Below are 17,236 nucleotides of genomic sequence, written 5' to 3'. Positions count from 1 at the left end.
CAGCCTGAGCAGGAAAGTCCATGAGACTCTTATCTCCAATAAACTACTCAGAAAAAAAAATGGAAGTGGTGTTGTGTCTCAAGCCTTGAGCCTGAGAAGCTCAGGGAAAATGCCCAGGCTCTGAGTTCAAGCCCCAGGACAAGGAGGAAGAAGAGGAGGAGGAGGAGGAGGAGGAGGAGGAGGAGGAAAAAACAGAGCAACACTGACTGCTGGTTGAGTTAACCCCATAAACTTCCAGGGGATTTTAAGATTGGTATTTCCTAACATACATCTTTATCATTTCTTTCTAGTATCTAAATTTCAGTGAATTTTTTGGAAGAAACATATAATACATAACTGTAGTTACAGAAACATTTTTTTCTGTACTGTAAGAATATTGAAATGCTTATGTCCAACTGTTAAAATAATGAAAAAGTTAAAGCGGCCATGTTATTGTAATTTATACCTGCTGGTTATAGAAGTCATACCCAACAATTTAGTTAGGCAATGTGGGTACCTTTTCCCTTAAGGGGTATACACATCAGATTGAAGGAAATGGTCTAGGATGACTTATAATTAGGAAGTATTTAACAAGCCACAGGTACTGGTGGCTTGTGCCTAACTACTCAGAAGGCTGAGATCTGAGGATCATGGTTCAAAGCTAGCCCAGGCAGGAAAGTCCATGAGACTCTCAGCTCCCATTAACCACCAGAAAACCAGAAGTAGAGCTGTGGCTCAAAGAGCTAGAGCACTAGCCTAGCTCAGGACAGTGCCCAGGCTGAGTTCAAGCTCTATGACCAAAAAAAAAAAAAAGTTTTCTGTCAACTGAGAAATCTTGAGATTTATTTCTTGGAAAGACCAAGTGTGTCCTTCTTTAAAAGATGATGTGATATCAAGGCAGTTCTGCCCTAGAAGGAAAGTGGAGAGGGTGTCTCGTGTTCCCTGAGTCCTAGTCTCAAGACAAAAGGCCATGATGAGCCATTACCACCATTCAACATACATGCACACAGCTTCCATCTGGCAACTTGTCAGAGGCCATGGCATTTCTGAAGGCACAGGAAAATCAGGAAAAGAGTCCGGAGAATCCAGGTGTACATTTATGTAAAATCTGGGCCCACTACCTCTCAAAATCCTTCCTGAGAGGTCAGGATGAGCAGAGACGGAAAAACAAGATGCTGATTCTTCTAGTCCAATAGGGTAACCAAATAGAACTTGAACCGCAGATAAAGTTACTTTTAGGAAAGTGATAGATGATGCTTAGTTGCAGGGGGACTAGAGAGCTAAAAGATCATTATTTGAAGGTCGGACAGCTATAATCTTATTTTGTGGTAAAGATAACTATCTACAGTTTTAATTATATGTCTGATGGTATGATATTTTTCCACAAAGCAAGTGATTTTTGAAATTAAAAACATGTTGGGACACATAATCATAGCTCTGGTTTTTGAAGACTCACAAAACATGATTAGGTTGTAATTTGTGAGTAATAAAGTTTAGAAACCAAAGGCTTCAAAAAATGCAATGACTTGATATGAAACCAGTCATGTTCCTCATTATCACCTCGGTGTCTCCAGTTGAGAGAAAACAAGAAATGGTGGGAAATATTCTACTTTATTCTACCTTTTAATTAAGTTTGAGTAGTTCTATTAATCCCAGAAAATTTACTGAAACATAAAAGATCACTTTTTATGAGCTACTGAGAAGCAAAGGGAGGAGGGAGATTTATGTTTCCACAGCTAAGATTAATCTAACGTATCTCTAGTGAGTATTGTATATACATTATCAAATGCAAAGCAATAAAGGAATTTACTGGACAAAATGCAATGATTCAATGATATGGGAAACAGACATACATAGTATAACAAAATAGACATATTATACTTATATGTATATTGTGGCTAGTGTGCTAAAATTTGCTTCTCTGAAGGCCTTTTGATTTTATATAAACTTCTGAAGTATCTAAACAACAATCATAATTCCTGCTTTTATTTTAACTTTTTATTTAAAATGTATTTTATTTTAAATATTTTAAATCCGTTTGTGTCTACCTACTGAACTGGAGGTCCAGAAACAAAACCCACAGAAGGCCTGACCAGACTTATGGTTTTGAAGTTGTTGTAGGACCATGATTTCAAGTCATAACTACTTCCTCAGAACTCTTCTAAGATAACAACAAAAATTAGAAAGCCCACTGAAACCACAGAAAAACAAAAACTCCATAAAACTTAAAGGCACAAACCAATTAGACCCATGTTCCCAAAAAAGTGCCTATTTAAAGTCCAATTTTTCAAACACAGACCTGATTTACAACATTTTTATGTGAATCTCAAAACATCCTTGTATGTAATTTTCTTGAACCACAACACATGAACAGAGTAATTTCTGAATTAGAAAGCAGAAAATTGCTAGAATTCCATCCTGTCACATGGAGGGAGAAATAGACAAGTAGTTCTGTGGGATCAGAGAAAGGACAGACTCTTTTGGTAACAAAGAAGCTAGTTTTAAAACAATAACAAAGAAGAATTGTATTCAGCCCCCAGCTTGTATCCAAGTTAAAATCTCTCTGCCTTTAGTTTCCACCAAAGGTCATATAAATTCAGGAATGCAACACAACAGGGGAAAGTAGTAAAAAACATGGATATCTCCTTTAACTCCACGCATCCTTAGTACCTGCCTGGATGTTTCAAAATCAAGACCTGAATAATAAGTCAGACCTTGAATATATAACTCTCTCAAGAATAGATGACCAGTGTGCACGTGAGGAAAGCAAGGCTCACACCACTCTGCCTGTGAACTCAGGTAACTGTCAGTGAAATATTTGCCCTCATTGGGAAACAAACATTTGAGCTCAGTTACAAATGACCACAATTGAGCCCTTGTCAGCAACAGAGCTGGCTTCCCAAACACACACAGCTTTAATTCACAGTAGGAAAATATGCTTATTTTTCTCCATAAATTCTGAATGGGAACAAGAAGAGCAGTAAACTAGATAAAACCAGTTACTTCCTTTGCTCTACAAGCAGGGGCACCCTGAGTAAAAATCATGATGGCTACAGTTTGCCATCCATAAAGTACTATATTTTTCTCACCATCCAAAGCATCCTGATTATTTATTTGCCGTTCTGGCTGGCAGTACTGCTTTATCTTTTAAAGTCTTTGAAAATAATGTTTGAAACTGAGGCATCCAATCCATTCCATTCAATAAGCACTTACTGGGCAGCTCAGTGGTGCTAAATACTTTAACTAAAACTACCTCCAAGCCTGAAGCAGTGTTTGGATTGATTTTTGGCAGATCAATTTACATTTCCATGACTGTTAAAAAGTCTGAATTGTTTGTCTCATATCTTTTATCAATTTATTAACTCAGATTCTTGCTGTTCTCTTATTTATTTATAGAATTTACTATGTATTCTGGATCCTTATTATTCTAGATATTTATCACTTGTTCCTTATATACAATGGAAATGACACATTATGGTGTCTTTTTGTCACACATTAGTGTTAATGTAATCAAATTAAATTCCTCTGTGATTTGTTGTTGTTCTGTCCTGAGAAATCTATATCCAAAGGTGATAAACATATACACAAAGAAAAATATGAGTGCTGGAGATGTGGCTCAGTGATATCACAACAATCTAGCAAGCAAGAGGCCCTGTGTTCAAGACCTAGTACTGCCAACAAAGAAAACTATAGATTTGCTATTCATATTTAGGTCTACAAATCCACTGGCAGTTTAATTTTGTGTATGATGTGAGGTATGGTTCTGCTGTTCTGATGGATAGCCATCTGTCTTGGCACCACTGGGTGAAAATTTGCTTGATAGTAAGGAACAGAGAGGTTTTAAGTAAGTAGATTCTCAACCTAGTGAGCACTAAGTCACAGTCTAACTTATTATTGCGCCTAATCTCTCAAGGAAGGAACATCTGGTTCCCATCATGCCTCTTGTGACTTTCATAGCACAGAGAAGATAGTAAATTCTTGTTAAATAAAATTCTGAAGCCTAATATTTTATTTTTTATTATTTTATTTACTAAAGAAAAATAACCAGAAGTCTGCTCAGAATCAGACATCATAACAAACACAGTCTGGGGGTTGAATTTCCAGCTGTGTTAAAAGTCTCTTAAGAGGGGCTGGGAAGGTGGCTCAGAGGTAGAACGCTTGCCTTGCATGCATGAGGCCCTGGGTTCAATTCCTCAGCACCACATAAGCAAAAAGAAAAAAGCCTGAAGTGGCACTGTGGCTTGAGCTGAAGAGCTGAGGGACAGCGCCCAGGCCCAGAGTTCAGGCCCCATGACCGGGGCCTCCTAAGAAAGTTTCTTCTCCATCTTCTGCTCTTTCTTCCTCCCTTTACCTCCACTCAACCCTGTCTTCACCACTTGCCTATATGCCAAGTTGAACGTACTCCTCTCCCGGCCCTGGTCATGTTCAGTGATTCTCTCTGTCTCTCTGTCTCTGTCCCTGCTTCTGTCTCTGTCTGTCTATCTCTCTCTCTCTCTCCATCTCTTACACACACACACACTCACACATGCATACATTTGAACAGAGAGAGGGGAAAGAGAGAGAGAGAGTACCTTTCTGACCTGTGACAACCCACCATACATATACTTGAAAATTACCAAATGAATAGAATATCTCTGTACATGCTATAAATTGTTTGAAATCTTCTTTACCTTCCTTACTAAGGAGCAAACTGGCCTGTAAAAATTTGCTAATTTCTCCAGGCAAATGACAATATTCTTCTTTCATACACATATAACACTCATAAAAAGCCTTTTTATCTATAAGCTATAGGAAAGTGAATTTTCTCTCTGGTCTCTTATGCAAAACAGAACTCAACATGAAAGAATGAGTTTGGTTTCAGCCTCCATGGGTCGGTGGACCCAGGATCTTACCGGCAGGGGGACGTTGTATGAGCTCCACAGGGGCATCCTTATAGCCTTCCCAAACCCACTGACATACTCTCTGTGGTAAAGCAGGCAGTGCTCCTTGTTCTTCTGCAAAACCCTGGGCTTCCCAAATGGCAAATTTGCTCTCACTGTTGCTGTTACTAAAATACAATAACATACATAATTGTGACATTAGCAAATGCTACTAGGCATAGAATAACTCCTACTGGCTGATTTGTTATGTGTCAGATGTTCCATAGTTATCTAGTTTTCATAGTTAACTTCTTTGAAATCTTTCAGTCCTAGGAGGTAGGGTTTATTCTCCACTTCTATTAAAAACGAAGACTTAAAGAAGTACCTTGGCCAAGTAAAGGGCTTAGAAAGGATCTGAAAACGGTTTTCTTTGGCTCCTTACAATTCACAAGATATGTATGGGGTTCTTTTCTTTTCTTCTTTCCTTTTTTCTTTGGTTTATTCCCTTCGACAGAAGGGACTGTTTTTGATATCTGTACCTTTTGTCTTATATGTAAATTTAGGGCAGGGAAGGGGAAGCACAGAAATGGTGGGACAAAGTGTGAGCCAATTCAACAATGAGACCCACTAGACATGTTGGAAATGAACTACACAACTTGGCAGGGGAGGCAAGTCGAGAGGGGAGAAACTGGAAGAGAATCCCAGAGGAGGTGACACTGTTCAAAAGGAAATGTACTCATTACCTGACTCATGTAACTGTAACCCCTCTGTATATCCCCTTTATACTAAAACTTTTTAAAAAAGAAAGTAACTAAAAAAATCAAAATCTAAAATGATAATACACACATACACACACTTTCACACACTCTCTTTTTTCTCTATTGTTTCTTGGCAATAAACTCTACATTCAATAGTCTCAGATAACACTCAATAATACTAGATAGTCTCTAGATAACACTTAAAGGTCATGTGTTTTGTTTGTTCTCAATATTGAACAATACAGTTTCTACTGACTTACTTTCTTCTTGGGTGAGATTTAGCTTTTGATTCTCATGTTCCAGTTGAGTCTCCTGCAAAATAATGAGAGGGGGAGTGGAGGAAGTAAGTCAGAATGATCAATGCGGAGTAGTTAAGATTATTCCTATAATAATCACATAAAGTATTACATGACTGAACAGTGGATCAGATTAAATTGAGTTTAAATTCCTATTCTGTCACTGCTCAGAAATGCTACTGTCCTACCCCCATACCTGTGCATGTGTGAGATATTCGTGTGTGTGTGTGTGTGTGTGTGTGTGTGTGTGTAGGAATTTGCAGAGACATAATTGGTAATGATCGAGCCTTCTGACCACAGCTGGAATGGACAATTGTGTGGGAGGACAACCCCTGGGCTTCTCCAGTTCCCCAGAGGGTTCAGGTATAGATTCTCATTCAGGAAAAATGGAGCTAATATCTGAGAGGCTTCAGTTCTGTTCAACTTGGAAGCGGTGCAGATGCTCATCTTGGGACTATATCTAGAGCAGCAAGAGGCATGTTGGCCGAGGGGAGCTCTGGGTTTGCAATCAGGTCTGCCAAGCTTCTATAAGCTTGAACTGTTTACCTAACTTCTGTTTGTCCTCTTTATCTCTAAAAGGATTAACAAAACATTCACTGCATATTACTAATGACTCATTATCACTTTTTGGTGATGCTGGGGTTTGAACTCAGGGCATCACACTTGATAGGCAGGCACTCTTCCTCTTGAGCCATGCCCCCAGCCTTTTTGCTTTAGTTCTTTTTCCAGATAGGATTTCACATTATTATGTAGGCTCACCTGGACTAAGAGCCTTCTATTTATGCCTCCTTGGCTGGCAAGCATGAAATACCACAGCCAGGTTATTGGTTCTGCTGGGATAACTTTTTGATCAGGCTAGAGTCCAGTTGTAATCTTCCCAATCTCTGCTTCCTAGGTAGCTGGGATTCGAGCAATGAATCCCTGCACCTGACCTTTATGATTAATTTTTCATGGTGGCTCCACTCAAGTTAGCTAGAGCAGTAGGGAGAACACCTAACATCAAGGTTTGACGTTAGGTGTTACATGGTAACTTCAATGTAACATAGCAATCTCCTATCTCTACTCTGATCTTCCCTAGGGATTTATTATTATTGAGAAGTTTTACTGGAATTTTGCACTTTAAGGTCTATTTTGGTTGGGTATTTCTGTATGTATGGGTGTAATCCTGGAAGTCTAGGAAATATAAGGTCGTTGGCTGAGATAAGAGGATTACAAGTTCAAGACAACTCTGGGCTACATTGTAAGTTCCATACCAGCCCAAGCTTCACAGTGAGACTATCTCCAGATAAGAACAGCAACAACAACAAAAAACAAGAACAATACAGAGGCCTGGTCTTCACTGACTGGGCCGATTCTTACCCATGGCAGCAGCTCTACAACCACATTTCAAACTTGGCATCATAGATACCTTGAAAACCACTAGTTTTAGCTTGGTGGACTCCTGGTAACTGAGCTCCAAATTCATTCTAAATTTCCAGTGCACTTCTCCATTGACCCAAGGCCTCAATCTTCCCAGATGGACTTGGTTCTCGTAATTTGGATTCCTGTTCTAACTCCTTGCTCTTAGTGGTCTATGAGCACTACAACTTCATCTTGTAGTAACTTCCCTGGATCTGAAGTGTTGCTTCTGCTCTCAGGGCAGGAACCAATCTGCTAAAAAGACCTCCCAAATATCACCAAGTGCTGCCTTACAGAGATGCTCCACTGCTACCCAAAGACATACTTCGCAACATCTATTCTAGTGATAGTGCCTACATCCAAGTTACAATCCCTATCTTCTCTAAGTAGCGATGCTTGGATTCTGAACTTTCAAGCATGGTTTATGGGGGGAGAAGAAATTAGAGTTCCGTGATTGCTATTTTGAATGGTCAAGATGGTTAGCTAAATGATTAATGATTCTTTCCCCAATAGTGCTTTCTTGACTACAAAGCATATGAATGTAGTTAATCTTATAATGTATGAACTATAGTCTTACATCTCCAGAGAAAGCTCATATATTTACTTAGTAAATACCCAAGGCAAAACACAAACCTGCGTGTTGACTCCTGGGACATATTGCTTGTCCCTTCTCATTCCTGTGGTGCATGAAGTTGCTACTTACATTCTGAAGCACGGCACATGTGCAGTCTAGCTTGTCCATGGGCAATGGAGCAGTAAAGCCACAAACAGAAGAACTGGACACCTCCTTCGCATGAGATGGCTCATAAAAAGGCACTTTCAGAAGATGGTTTAGACTGCCGTGGGTACCATTGTTTGGTGCCGGTTGAATTCGTAGAAGATCTGTTGTTTAAACAAATCAAAGTAGCTTAGAATTGGAAAGCAACAACTCTACATCAGAGGGAGGTGGGGACAAGAAAGCAGATACCAGGTGTTTCTGATTTATGCTCTATCACAGTGTGTGTGTCCCACTCCCTGACTTTCATCCCCATGGTGACTTTTATCCAGTCTCTGTATTGGAACGCACACAGGTGGACTTCTAAAGAAGACATCTAGGGGCTGGGAAGGTGGCTCAGTGGTAGAGCGCTTGCCTTGCATGCCTAAGGTCCTGGGTCCGATTCCTCAGCACCACATAAGCAAAAAGAGAAGTGGCACTGTGGCTCAAATGGTAGAGCGCTAGCCTTGAGCTGAAGAGCTGAGGGACAGCACCCAGGCCCAGAGTTCAGGCCCCACGACCGGACCCAAAAATAAAATAAAATAAAGAAGACATCCATTGCTTACACAACCATTTTGTTCCTCAAGCATCCTTTGGTTTTCTAGCAAAAAAAAAAATCTATACTTTTTTGTGGGGGAGTTAGGGAAAGGGGGTACTGAGGATTGAGTCCAGGGCCTCCCACAAGCTAGACAAGAGCTCTATCACTTGAGGCATACACCCTGTCAAAAAGTATGAAACAAAAAAGCAAAAGAACATCCCTCTGTTATTAATAAAAACACAGTTTCAGTTTAACTAAGTTAAACAATTCAAAATCTTAAATAGTACATGAGGACCAAAAATTTAAGTTGATTAAGAATGCAACACATGGGCTGGGAAGGTGGCTCAGTGGTAGAGCGCTTGCTTCGCATGCATGAGGCCCTGGGTTGGATTCCTCAGCACCACATAAAAAAAAAATGCCGGAAGTGGCACTGTGGCTCAAGTGGTAGAGCGCTAGCCTTGAGCTGAAGAGCTGAGGGACAGCGCCCAGGCCCAGAGACAGGCCCCACGACCAGACCCCCCCCCAAAATAAATGCAACATATTATTTTTTTTAAGTGGGTGCATTTTTGTTTCTAAGTCACATTTAATTATGACAGGACAGTAATACGATGAAGAGAAACAGCTGTGGTCGGTTTATTTCCAACTAAGGGTGAAACTGCAGCTTTTCCATGCCAGGTGGGAAGATGATCATGAATGCAATGGAAGGAGGCACTCACGTAGATGCCAGGATAATAAATGTCTGCCCAAATGGGACATGCTTATCATCCTTCTATGCTAGAGGACTTCTCTGTATATAATTACCAAACAAACAAACAAAACTTATGCTTTTAGATGCATTTAACCTGCTTTGAAAAGTTGGCCGTATTATTTTTGTTTTTCTAAATTTTTATTCTATTAGATTAGCATATATTAATAGAAAAGATTGATTTCATAAGATCTAAAGATGACCATTACTGGTAAAGCAAAGATAATTCAGTCTTTGTTTTGTGTTGCTTTGTTTTGAGACAAAGTCTTACCGTGTAGCCAAGGCTGGCTGAGTGGTTTTCCTAAGTGGTGGGATTACAAGCATGTATTACCATGCTCAGATGGAAGAATTCACTCTTATGACTATATAATTCCAAATAATAAATCATTGTTTTCATGCCTTCCTCATTTCCTTCTTTTTTGTTAATGGGCGCTGGCATTTAAATTCAGACTCTTGCTAGGCAGGTGCTCTACTTCTTAAATTATAACCACATCCCTGTTTATTTATTTACTTTTTGCTTTAATTATTTGGGGAGTGGGGAATCTCATTTTCTTTACCCAGGGGACAGCTTGTCATTTATAGCCTCCTTCCTATGCCTACCATGTAGCTAGTTACATAGGTGCATCCTTCCCCCTGCACCTCTGCCCTACACACACCAGTGCCCAATTTATTTAGTAAGATGAGGTCTCGTCAGCAATATGCTCTCAGTCTCCAACTCTGAAATAGCTGGAATTACAATCACAAGCCACTGCCCTGGCTACTTTCTGTCATGTTAATACAGAGCATGTAGTCTTCAAGGTTCGATTTATTCTGCTCCAACTTATATCTGTTGAAAGCTATCCACCATTTGCTGGTGAGTTCATGTATATACTTACCACAAAGGAGATTGTAGAGTTCAATATTCTCAAATGGTTCAACTTCAATCTTTTCTTTAAAGCTGGGGCCATGTGCCAAGAAGATAGCCTAGGTGGTGACAGTAATTTTACTAGAGGACATCTGCATTCACATGTACGAGTGGGAAGAGACATGTTTCTACAAGTATCTTACTTTGGCAGGATTTCTTTTCTGACTTGAAAGTGATTTTGAAATCATTTTTTCCTGTGGTATTGCTAACCCCCAACAAGTGTAATCCACAAGGAGTTTACGTCTGTCTCTGTCTACTTCCCCAGAGCCTCACAAGCCAACAGGCTGAAAGGACGCAAGCGGATAACTTGTATCAGCACAATTCCATGTCTAAACACTATGTCTTAGAAATTCATCTTTTCACATTCTTTTCATGTCATTGCTCAAATATGGTAATGTATGAAAAAATGATGATTTTTTAAGCATCAATATTTTGCACCACTTCTTCATCCCCATATTTCTTCAACATCTCTCTCCATTCTTTTGAGATAAAGTACTTTGATGATACTTAATTGATGAGAATTTATACTATTTGTAATGGATATAATTAATTTTTTCTATTGTAAGCTACAAGTATGGAACATAGACCACATTACCTCCATGCTCTTAAAGTCATTGTTATAACCGTGGTTGCCTCCTCCACAGTACGAACTTGATTTACTCCTATAACAAAAGGTTATATTACACTCAGACCAATGTGGTAATTTGAGGCTTTATAGTAAATAATAATGGACTTTGATGGACTTTCTCCATCAACAAAATAAATGTTCATTTTTGTGCTCAAGTTCCTAGCTATAGAGAAATAAATAGAATGGGAAGTCAAAAGTCAAAGAAAAGGAGAATTCTAGGTTCTATAAATAGAACTCTCCAACTGGAGATAAGTAAGTCTCAAAATCTCTATGGGAAGCTGGGATGTTCATTGATGAAAGAAAAGGGGTTTTGAACTAAGACTTTAGTAAAATTTTCTATAATTGGTACTCTGTTTTCAGAAAAAAATGAGTACATTTTGCACTCCTATCTTCTAACTTAGTTCAATTAAAATACAATGGTAAATATTGCAAAGATGTTGATCAGCAGCAAAAATATGAAAACTCCATCTGCAAATGTTTTATTTCCCATTGTTTCCCATGAGAAAACTTTAAAAAAATCTGTTCTTCCAATTGCTCATATTCTTGCCTTCCAACCATTAATTGGATTCTGGAAATTACCAATAACAAAAAAAAATATAGCAGCTATTTGGAAATGAGTTGATTTTATCCATTGTATTTCAGTTCCAGGTACAATAACAAAACTTTCTGGAACAAATTCCCTGTCATCTTTATGCTGTCTAATGAACACGTCTGAAATTGAGGCTGATTTTCCTCACCACAACTAGGTAATTACACTAGTAATGATGAACAAGACATGTCAGTTGACGCCCAAGCAGTTGCCAAGGCCTATCTGTGAAATCTCCTTCCTGGGGGTGCTTCCTTCCCTCTTCTGTCATGTAAGGCAAGATCTACAGCCTCATCACCTCTGCCCTGAAGAAGCTCCCTAATGATCATCCTGCTTTCCAAATTTCAGGATCTTCCCACAAAAGCATACACCTCTCTTTCGTACATTGTTAACAACTGATGGAAATGCAAACGCATCTTTTAATGAGGACACATTTGGAACTCAAATATGAAAAAGCAAGACCATCCTGGAAAATCTGGGCCATAAGTTAATCAATCGTACTTTCCTGGTGAAGTCCAATGTAATGAATCGCACTATGCCCAAAGCTACATAGCCTGGCTTGGGGCTGTCACTACACCAGTGTTCATGTGTTTTATTATTTCCCAATAATATTACATAAAATGATACCACAAGATAAAAGTCTATCACTAGACTATTCTGCTCCGTAGAGTAGCAAAACAAGCTCTCTGAAATGTCAATTTCACTCTGTTTGAAGAAAGCCATCTAATCTCTTCCTTTCTTCAAGCTCAAAGTCTTACTACTTATACATGATAAGTGGCATTAATGCACAGAGGTTTCATTCCCTAGCCATTCCAGCAACTGGCCAGTGCAACTGATTGCTGGGAACTAGTTTCCTCTGGGAAACTATTCTTCCTAAAGAATAACCAGCTGCTCTGGGCAGCTCTACAGAAAGATCTAAGCAAGAATCTGAAATAATCCAGTCTCTAACAAGACTTGACAAGCAGATGGTACCTTCTAGTGGAAAATGAATCTTCTTCCTTCTGATGACAAATTCTACATGGGGGCTGGTGAACTGATGGAGAACTCAGTTTCTACCCCCTTACCTTCTTGGCTGTGTATCTTGAACTGTACACAGACTGCATGAGGTAGGGCCTTTGTCTTAACTACAGTATATCTTTAGATCCCAGGACAGAACCAACCCCCACCAGGAAGCCTTCTCTGATGATCCCCAACATCAGCGTGAGATGTCATCTGTTTGTTTCTTCCAATCTTGTACTTGTTTCTGGCACAGTGATTAGCACCCCAGGCCCTGACTGTCTGTCTGCCTTCCTTTCCACCTGGGGGAAAATTGTCAGGGCAGAATGGTGGCTGTCATTTCTAGTTGTATCAGTTAAGCTGCTATTCCAAGATAAAACTGCTATTCCAAAATAAAAAGTTGTTATTCATGCTCTCTTTTTTTAATAAAGCACTGAAATATTCTTCAATTAGAGTTTCAAATAATTGGGTTTACCAAAAATAATGAAATCTCACAAATTTTAGGAAAACTGAGGCTGAGGAGGATACAGATTCCACAATTGGGTTGCAAACAGGTAGCTTGGGGCTGGGAAGGTGGCTCAGTGGTAGAGTGCTTGCCTTGCATGCATGAGGCCCTGGGTGTGATTCTTCAGCACCACATAAGCAGAAAAAGCCAGAAGTGGTGCGGTGGCTCAGCGCTAGCCTTGAGCTGAAGAGCTGAGGGATAGTGTCCAGGCCCAGAGTTCAGGCCCCACGACTAACAAAAAAACAAAACAAAAACAAGTAGCTTGAGATTCATGTCTTCCGAGTAGAGAATCAAATGTACCTAGAAATAAATCAGATGAACACTTGCTCTCTTGTGAAGGGTTTGACACTGGGGATCACTGTGCGATGCTTACAGATGGCATGTAGCTGAACTTTTCTTCCATACCCCTTTCTCATCCTATACTAGGGCCTGCTAACTTCTAATTTGCCCTTAACAGTGAAGATTTAGAAGATGTACCCCCCCCCTTTAGATACAAATTTATTTTCATACTATATACCTAACTTAATAAATGCTTAATTTTATTTTAGGAATATACATTTAGAAAATGTTATCCAGAGTGAGCCACAGTATGGTGGCTGAGAGGACAAGGACTTAAAAACTTTGGACCCATATTAACATCCTCTCTCTCCCTCTCTCCCTCTCTCTTTCTTCCTCTCTCCCTCTCTTCCTTTCTCCCTCTCTCCCTCTCTCTCTCTCCTCTCTCTCCTCCCCCCTCTCTTTCAGACGGAGGGCAGTGCCATCTAGTGACCAATTGTGGAAATACATACCATAGCTGAGCACTGCATTGGATTATTTTAAACAGGTTCTGCCAAATCTCTAGTTTTTCACACACACACACACACACAAACACACACTGAAGCCCAACTCTCTTGTCCTATCTCATCTTTTCTGGGATTATTTTAAACAGGTTCTGCCAAATCTCTAGTTTTTCACACACACACACACACACACACACACACAAACACACACTGAAGCCCAACTCTCTTGTCCTATCTCATCTTTTCTTTCTTTACCAAATATATAATTTTAGCCACCGTATTCCCATTGTGCCTAGCACCTCTTGTCATTAAGTTGTGTACATATAAAGGAGATCAGGAAAATATATGGTCCTGGTATCACTGATACTCACAAATGTGGGAAAATATTGGAATAAAATACAAAAGGAGAAACCACTCATTTAACTACCATAATATGTATATGTATTTTTCCCCAGCTTAGTATCACTTTTCTCCACTGGATTTACCATTCTTAGGGAAGAAATTGTGTCTCTATTAGAATTTTGTTGTTGTTGTTGGATCCATGAAGACACTCATTATCTGATATAGAGTTATTCAGGATGGTCTTACTTTGTTTTCATTGTCTTATTTCAATCTCACCAATGCTTAGTGATCAGCACAGATTATAAATAGAAAAAAAAGTGATAACCCTTACAACTAATTGGTTTAAAAAAAAACCTCTTTTGTGAAAAAAAGGAAGATGACAAAGATCTTAAAAAGCAATTTAGTCACTCACTCACTCCCAGCCTGGGAAAGGAAAACTGGTGTCACCCTTATTCTATCTCTTGCCTTAGGAGACGGTGGTCAGGTAGCAGCGTGATGCTACATCTCTGGATCTGTAGCTAGAACTGTCTCCACCTTCTTTTCCATTCTCATCTTTACTGTGATGGTTAGGATGCTATGACCATGACTAAGAGAAACAATTTCAAATGCAGAAGTGCTTGAAAGCATGGACAATAACAAGGAGATATCAATAGTCAGGAAAGTTCTTACAATCATAACAGCAGATAAGGTTAAATACATCTAAAATGCAAGATAATTGTCTCTGGTATTATAAGTAAATAGACACACAGACCTTGTAGCCAGCCACTGTCGATCAACCATCAGATGAACTTTGTCAATTCTGACATTTTTGGCATAGTGCAGTCGTTTGGGCAAATGAGGAGTCAGATAGGGTTTGAAATGCTGGTTGGGTTTTCGGCACTGAAAAGGTGATAAGCATTTCTCCCATGAAACATAAGAGATGCAAACTAGTTAACAATTTCCATCCTCTAGAACATTTCTTAAATGCTTATTAAAGAAGATTTAAGCTCAATTAAATGGGGATATTAAACTTGTCAACATGGCTGATACTATTATATAGTTCATTATACTGCTTTTATTCTTATAGGAATAAATCAGGTTGATATTAAAATTTATTCAAATTATTATTTGGTATTGGATATTTAAAACTAATATTCCTGGGTAAGTGTCTTAAGCCACAATAAATTCTTCCTCTTTTTTGACAGAAAATGAATGTCTACAACTTTTGAATCTAAGTTATATATAGAAAACATAACAGATCGAAGACAATGGCAAAAATGAAAACTCAGTTTAACTGAAACCAAATGCCTTGTCAATGGATTCATTTTACCTTTTAAATGTCATTTGCTTACATCAATTTAATAGCTATTGTCTCTCTATCTGTAAAATGTTCATGGATTCTTGACAAATGAAAGCACATCTTATAAAAACTTCTTTACTATTTTGAAACAGCAACATATGCAAATCACATTGCTGTGTAGTCATGCAAAAAGTGAAGAAATAAGATATAACTCATAATTTTTAATCTCATGATCTTGAAGAATGAGGGGGTAAAATCATGTAAGAATATCAAGAAATAAAATCTCTTCAATTTCCTTATTTCTCATGTATTTCAAAGCACAATATCTCATCTATATTAACAAATCTGTGTTGTCTCATATTCAATTTAGATGAGAAAAAAGAAAAACTATAAAATACAACTTACAGAAATAAAATGTAGAAGAAATATAGCAAATGGGAGAGTCAGGAGAGATTAGAAAATGAAACAAGACAGAGAAAAATACTGGCCCTCCACACACTTCTGCCCATCTTCCTCTTGCCTGTTTTGCTGTCTTTTCCAGGTTATGGCTTTTAGTACTTTCATCATTGTTTCCTTAGTAAGCCAATAGTCCAGTGACTCTTAGGAAGGTATAGAATAGCAGGTGCGGACGGCCAGCTTCCCAAAAGAGGTACAAGTAAAGGACATGCCTCCAAGGACAACTGATCTTTTGATTAGTCTCACTGTCCCCTGGGCTGTTGCTAGAACTGGTCCAGTGGAAACTGCGGGCACGTGCCAGTTTCTGAAGAAGTACATGGTTACTCTTTGGCTTTTTTTTTGCTGGTGTTGGAGCTTGAACTCAGGGCCTGGACTCTGTCCCTGAGCCTCTCTGTGCTCAAGGCTAGTCTACCACTTGAGCCACAGAATCCTTTCTAGCTTTTTCTGTTCATGTGGTACTGAGGAATCAAACCCAGGGCTTCATGCATGCTAGGCAAGCACTCTACTACTAAGCCACATTCCCAGCCCCATACATAATTACTCTTTAGAAGTGACCGTTTGAGAAACAGGCACCAGAGTTAAGACAATAAAGTTAGTGTGGATGTCTCTCATGTGATGGTACTTAGAGAGTTGCCGGTTCATATTATGTTGAGCTGTCCATTGTGGGCCATCAGAATAGCACCACCCCCTGGACCGTTTTCCTGACTTTTCCTTGATGAAATTGTAGCTCCTTTCTATATGTCCTTGACCACTAGTCAGCTACGTAGAGAGCGTGAAGGGACAGACAAAAAAGAATTCAACAACTTCATCACAAGTGGAAGTAAATATTATACAATTTGGGCTTTCTAAACAGTAATTATTAGTGTAACTTTATGCATTTAAAAACTGTAAACAATGCAAATTGCATATTGATATCTCGTCATGCAAAAACAAAATGGGAAATGAGAAATAGCAGTTAAAGACACTTTATCTTATAACCTCTTTCAGAAATGAGGGGAAAATTCCCACAGGTAGATTTTAGAGTCCATGTTGAAAATTCGGTACTATCCTTTCACATAGCATAAACACTGAACGCACAAATTCACCAGTAGGGGAGGACATCGTCTATCACTTTACTCAAGATCTGTATATTAGTGAAAGGAATAAGATAACATTCTCAAGATCCCCGTGCTAAAGATTACCAAGTGTTTCTCTCTGTAATCACTCCCACTGCATCCTTTCTGGCTTTTTAAATGGCCTCTTATCACTATACTTAAACAAATTTAATTTCATTCTAAGCAATGACATACTCATGGGTCCCACATAGTTAAGTATATATTTGTGACTGGGTTTTGAACACATATTTAAACAACTAGGTAAAGGGCTGAATATGAGCTCAGTGGTTGCAAGCATGAAGCCAGACACAACCACGATAAAACAAAACCTATCACAAGA

General features: G+C 38.9%; 1 protein-coding gene across 1 annotated transcript in view; it reads right to left on the bottom strand.

Annotated features, from left to right (window-relative positions):
• Enpp3 (ectonucleotide pyrophosphatase/phosphodiesterase 3) overlaps positions 1–17,236 on the bottom strand; it is a 53,870-nt gene that overhangs the window by 8,196 nt on the left and 28,438 nt on the right. Inside the window, exons 15-20 of the mRNA XM_013026765.1 lie at positions 14,819–14,946; positions 10,827–10,893; positions 10,203–10,290; positions 7,994–8,172; positions 5,857–5,908; positions 4,872–5,026 (exon numbers count right to left, since the gene is read on the bottom strand). Coding sequence (XP_012882219.1) covers positions 4,872–5,026; positions 5,857–5,908; positions 7,994–8,172; positions 10,203–10,290; positions 10,827–10,893; positions 14,819–14,946 — 669 coding nt within the window. The remainder of the gene's footprint in view (positions 1–4,871; positions 5,027–5,856; positions 5,909–7,993; positions 8,173–10,202; positions 10,291–10,826; positions 10,894–14,818; positions 14,947–17,236) is intronic.

This window comes from Dipodomys ordii, unplaced genomic scaffold (assembly GCF_000151885.1).
Source record: "Dipodomys ordii isolate 6190 unplaced genomic scaffold, Dord_2.0 Scaffold97, whole genome shotgun sequence".
NCBI classification, from domain to species: Eukaryota; Metazoa; Chordata; class Mammalia; order Rodentia; family Heteromyidae; genus Dipodomys; species Dipodomys ordii.
This window is presented reverse-complemented; position numbering and strand designations above follow the sequence as displayed.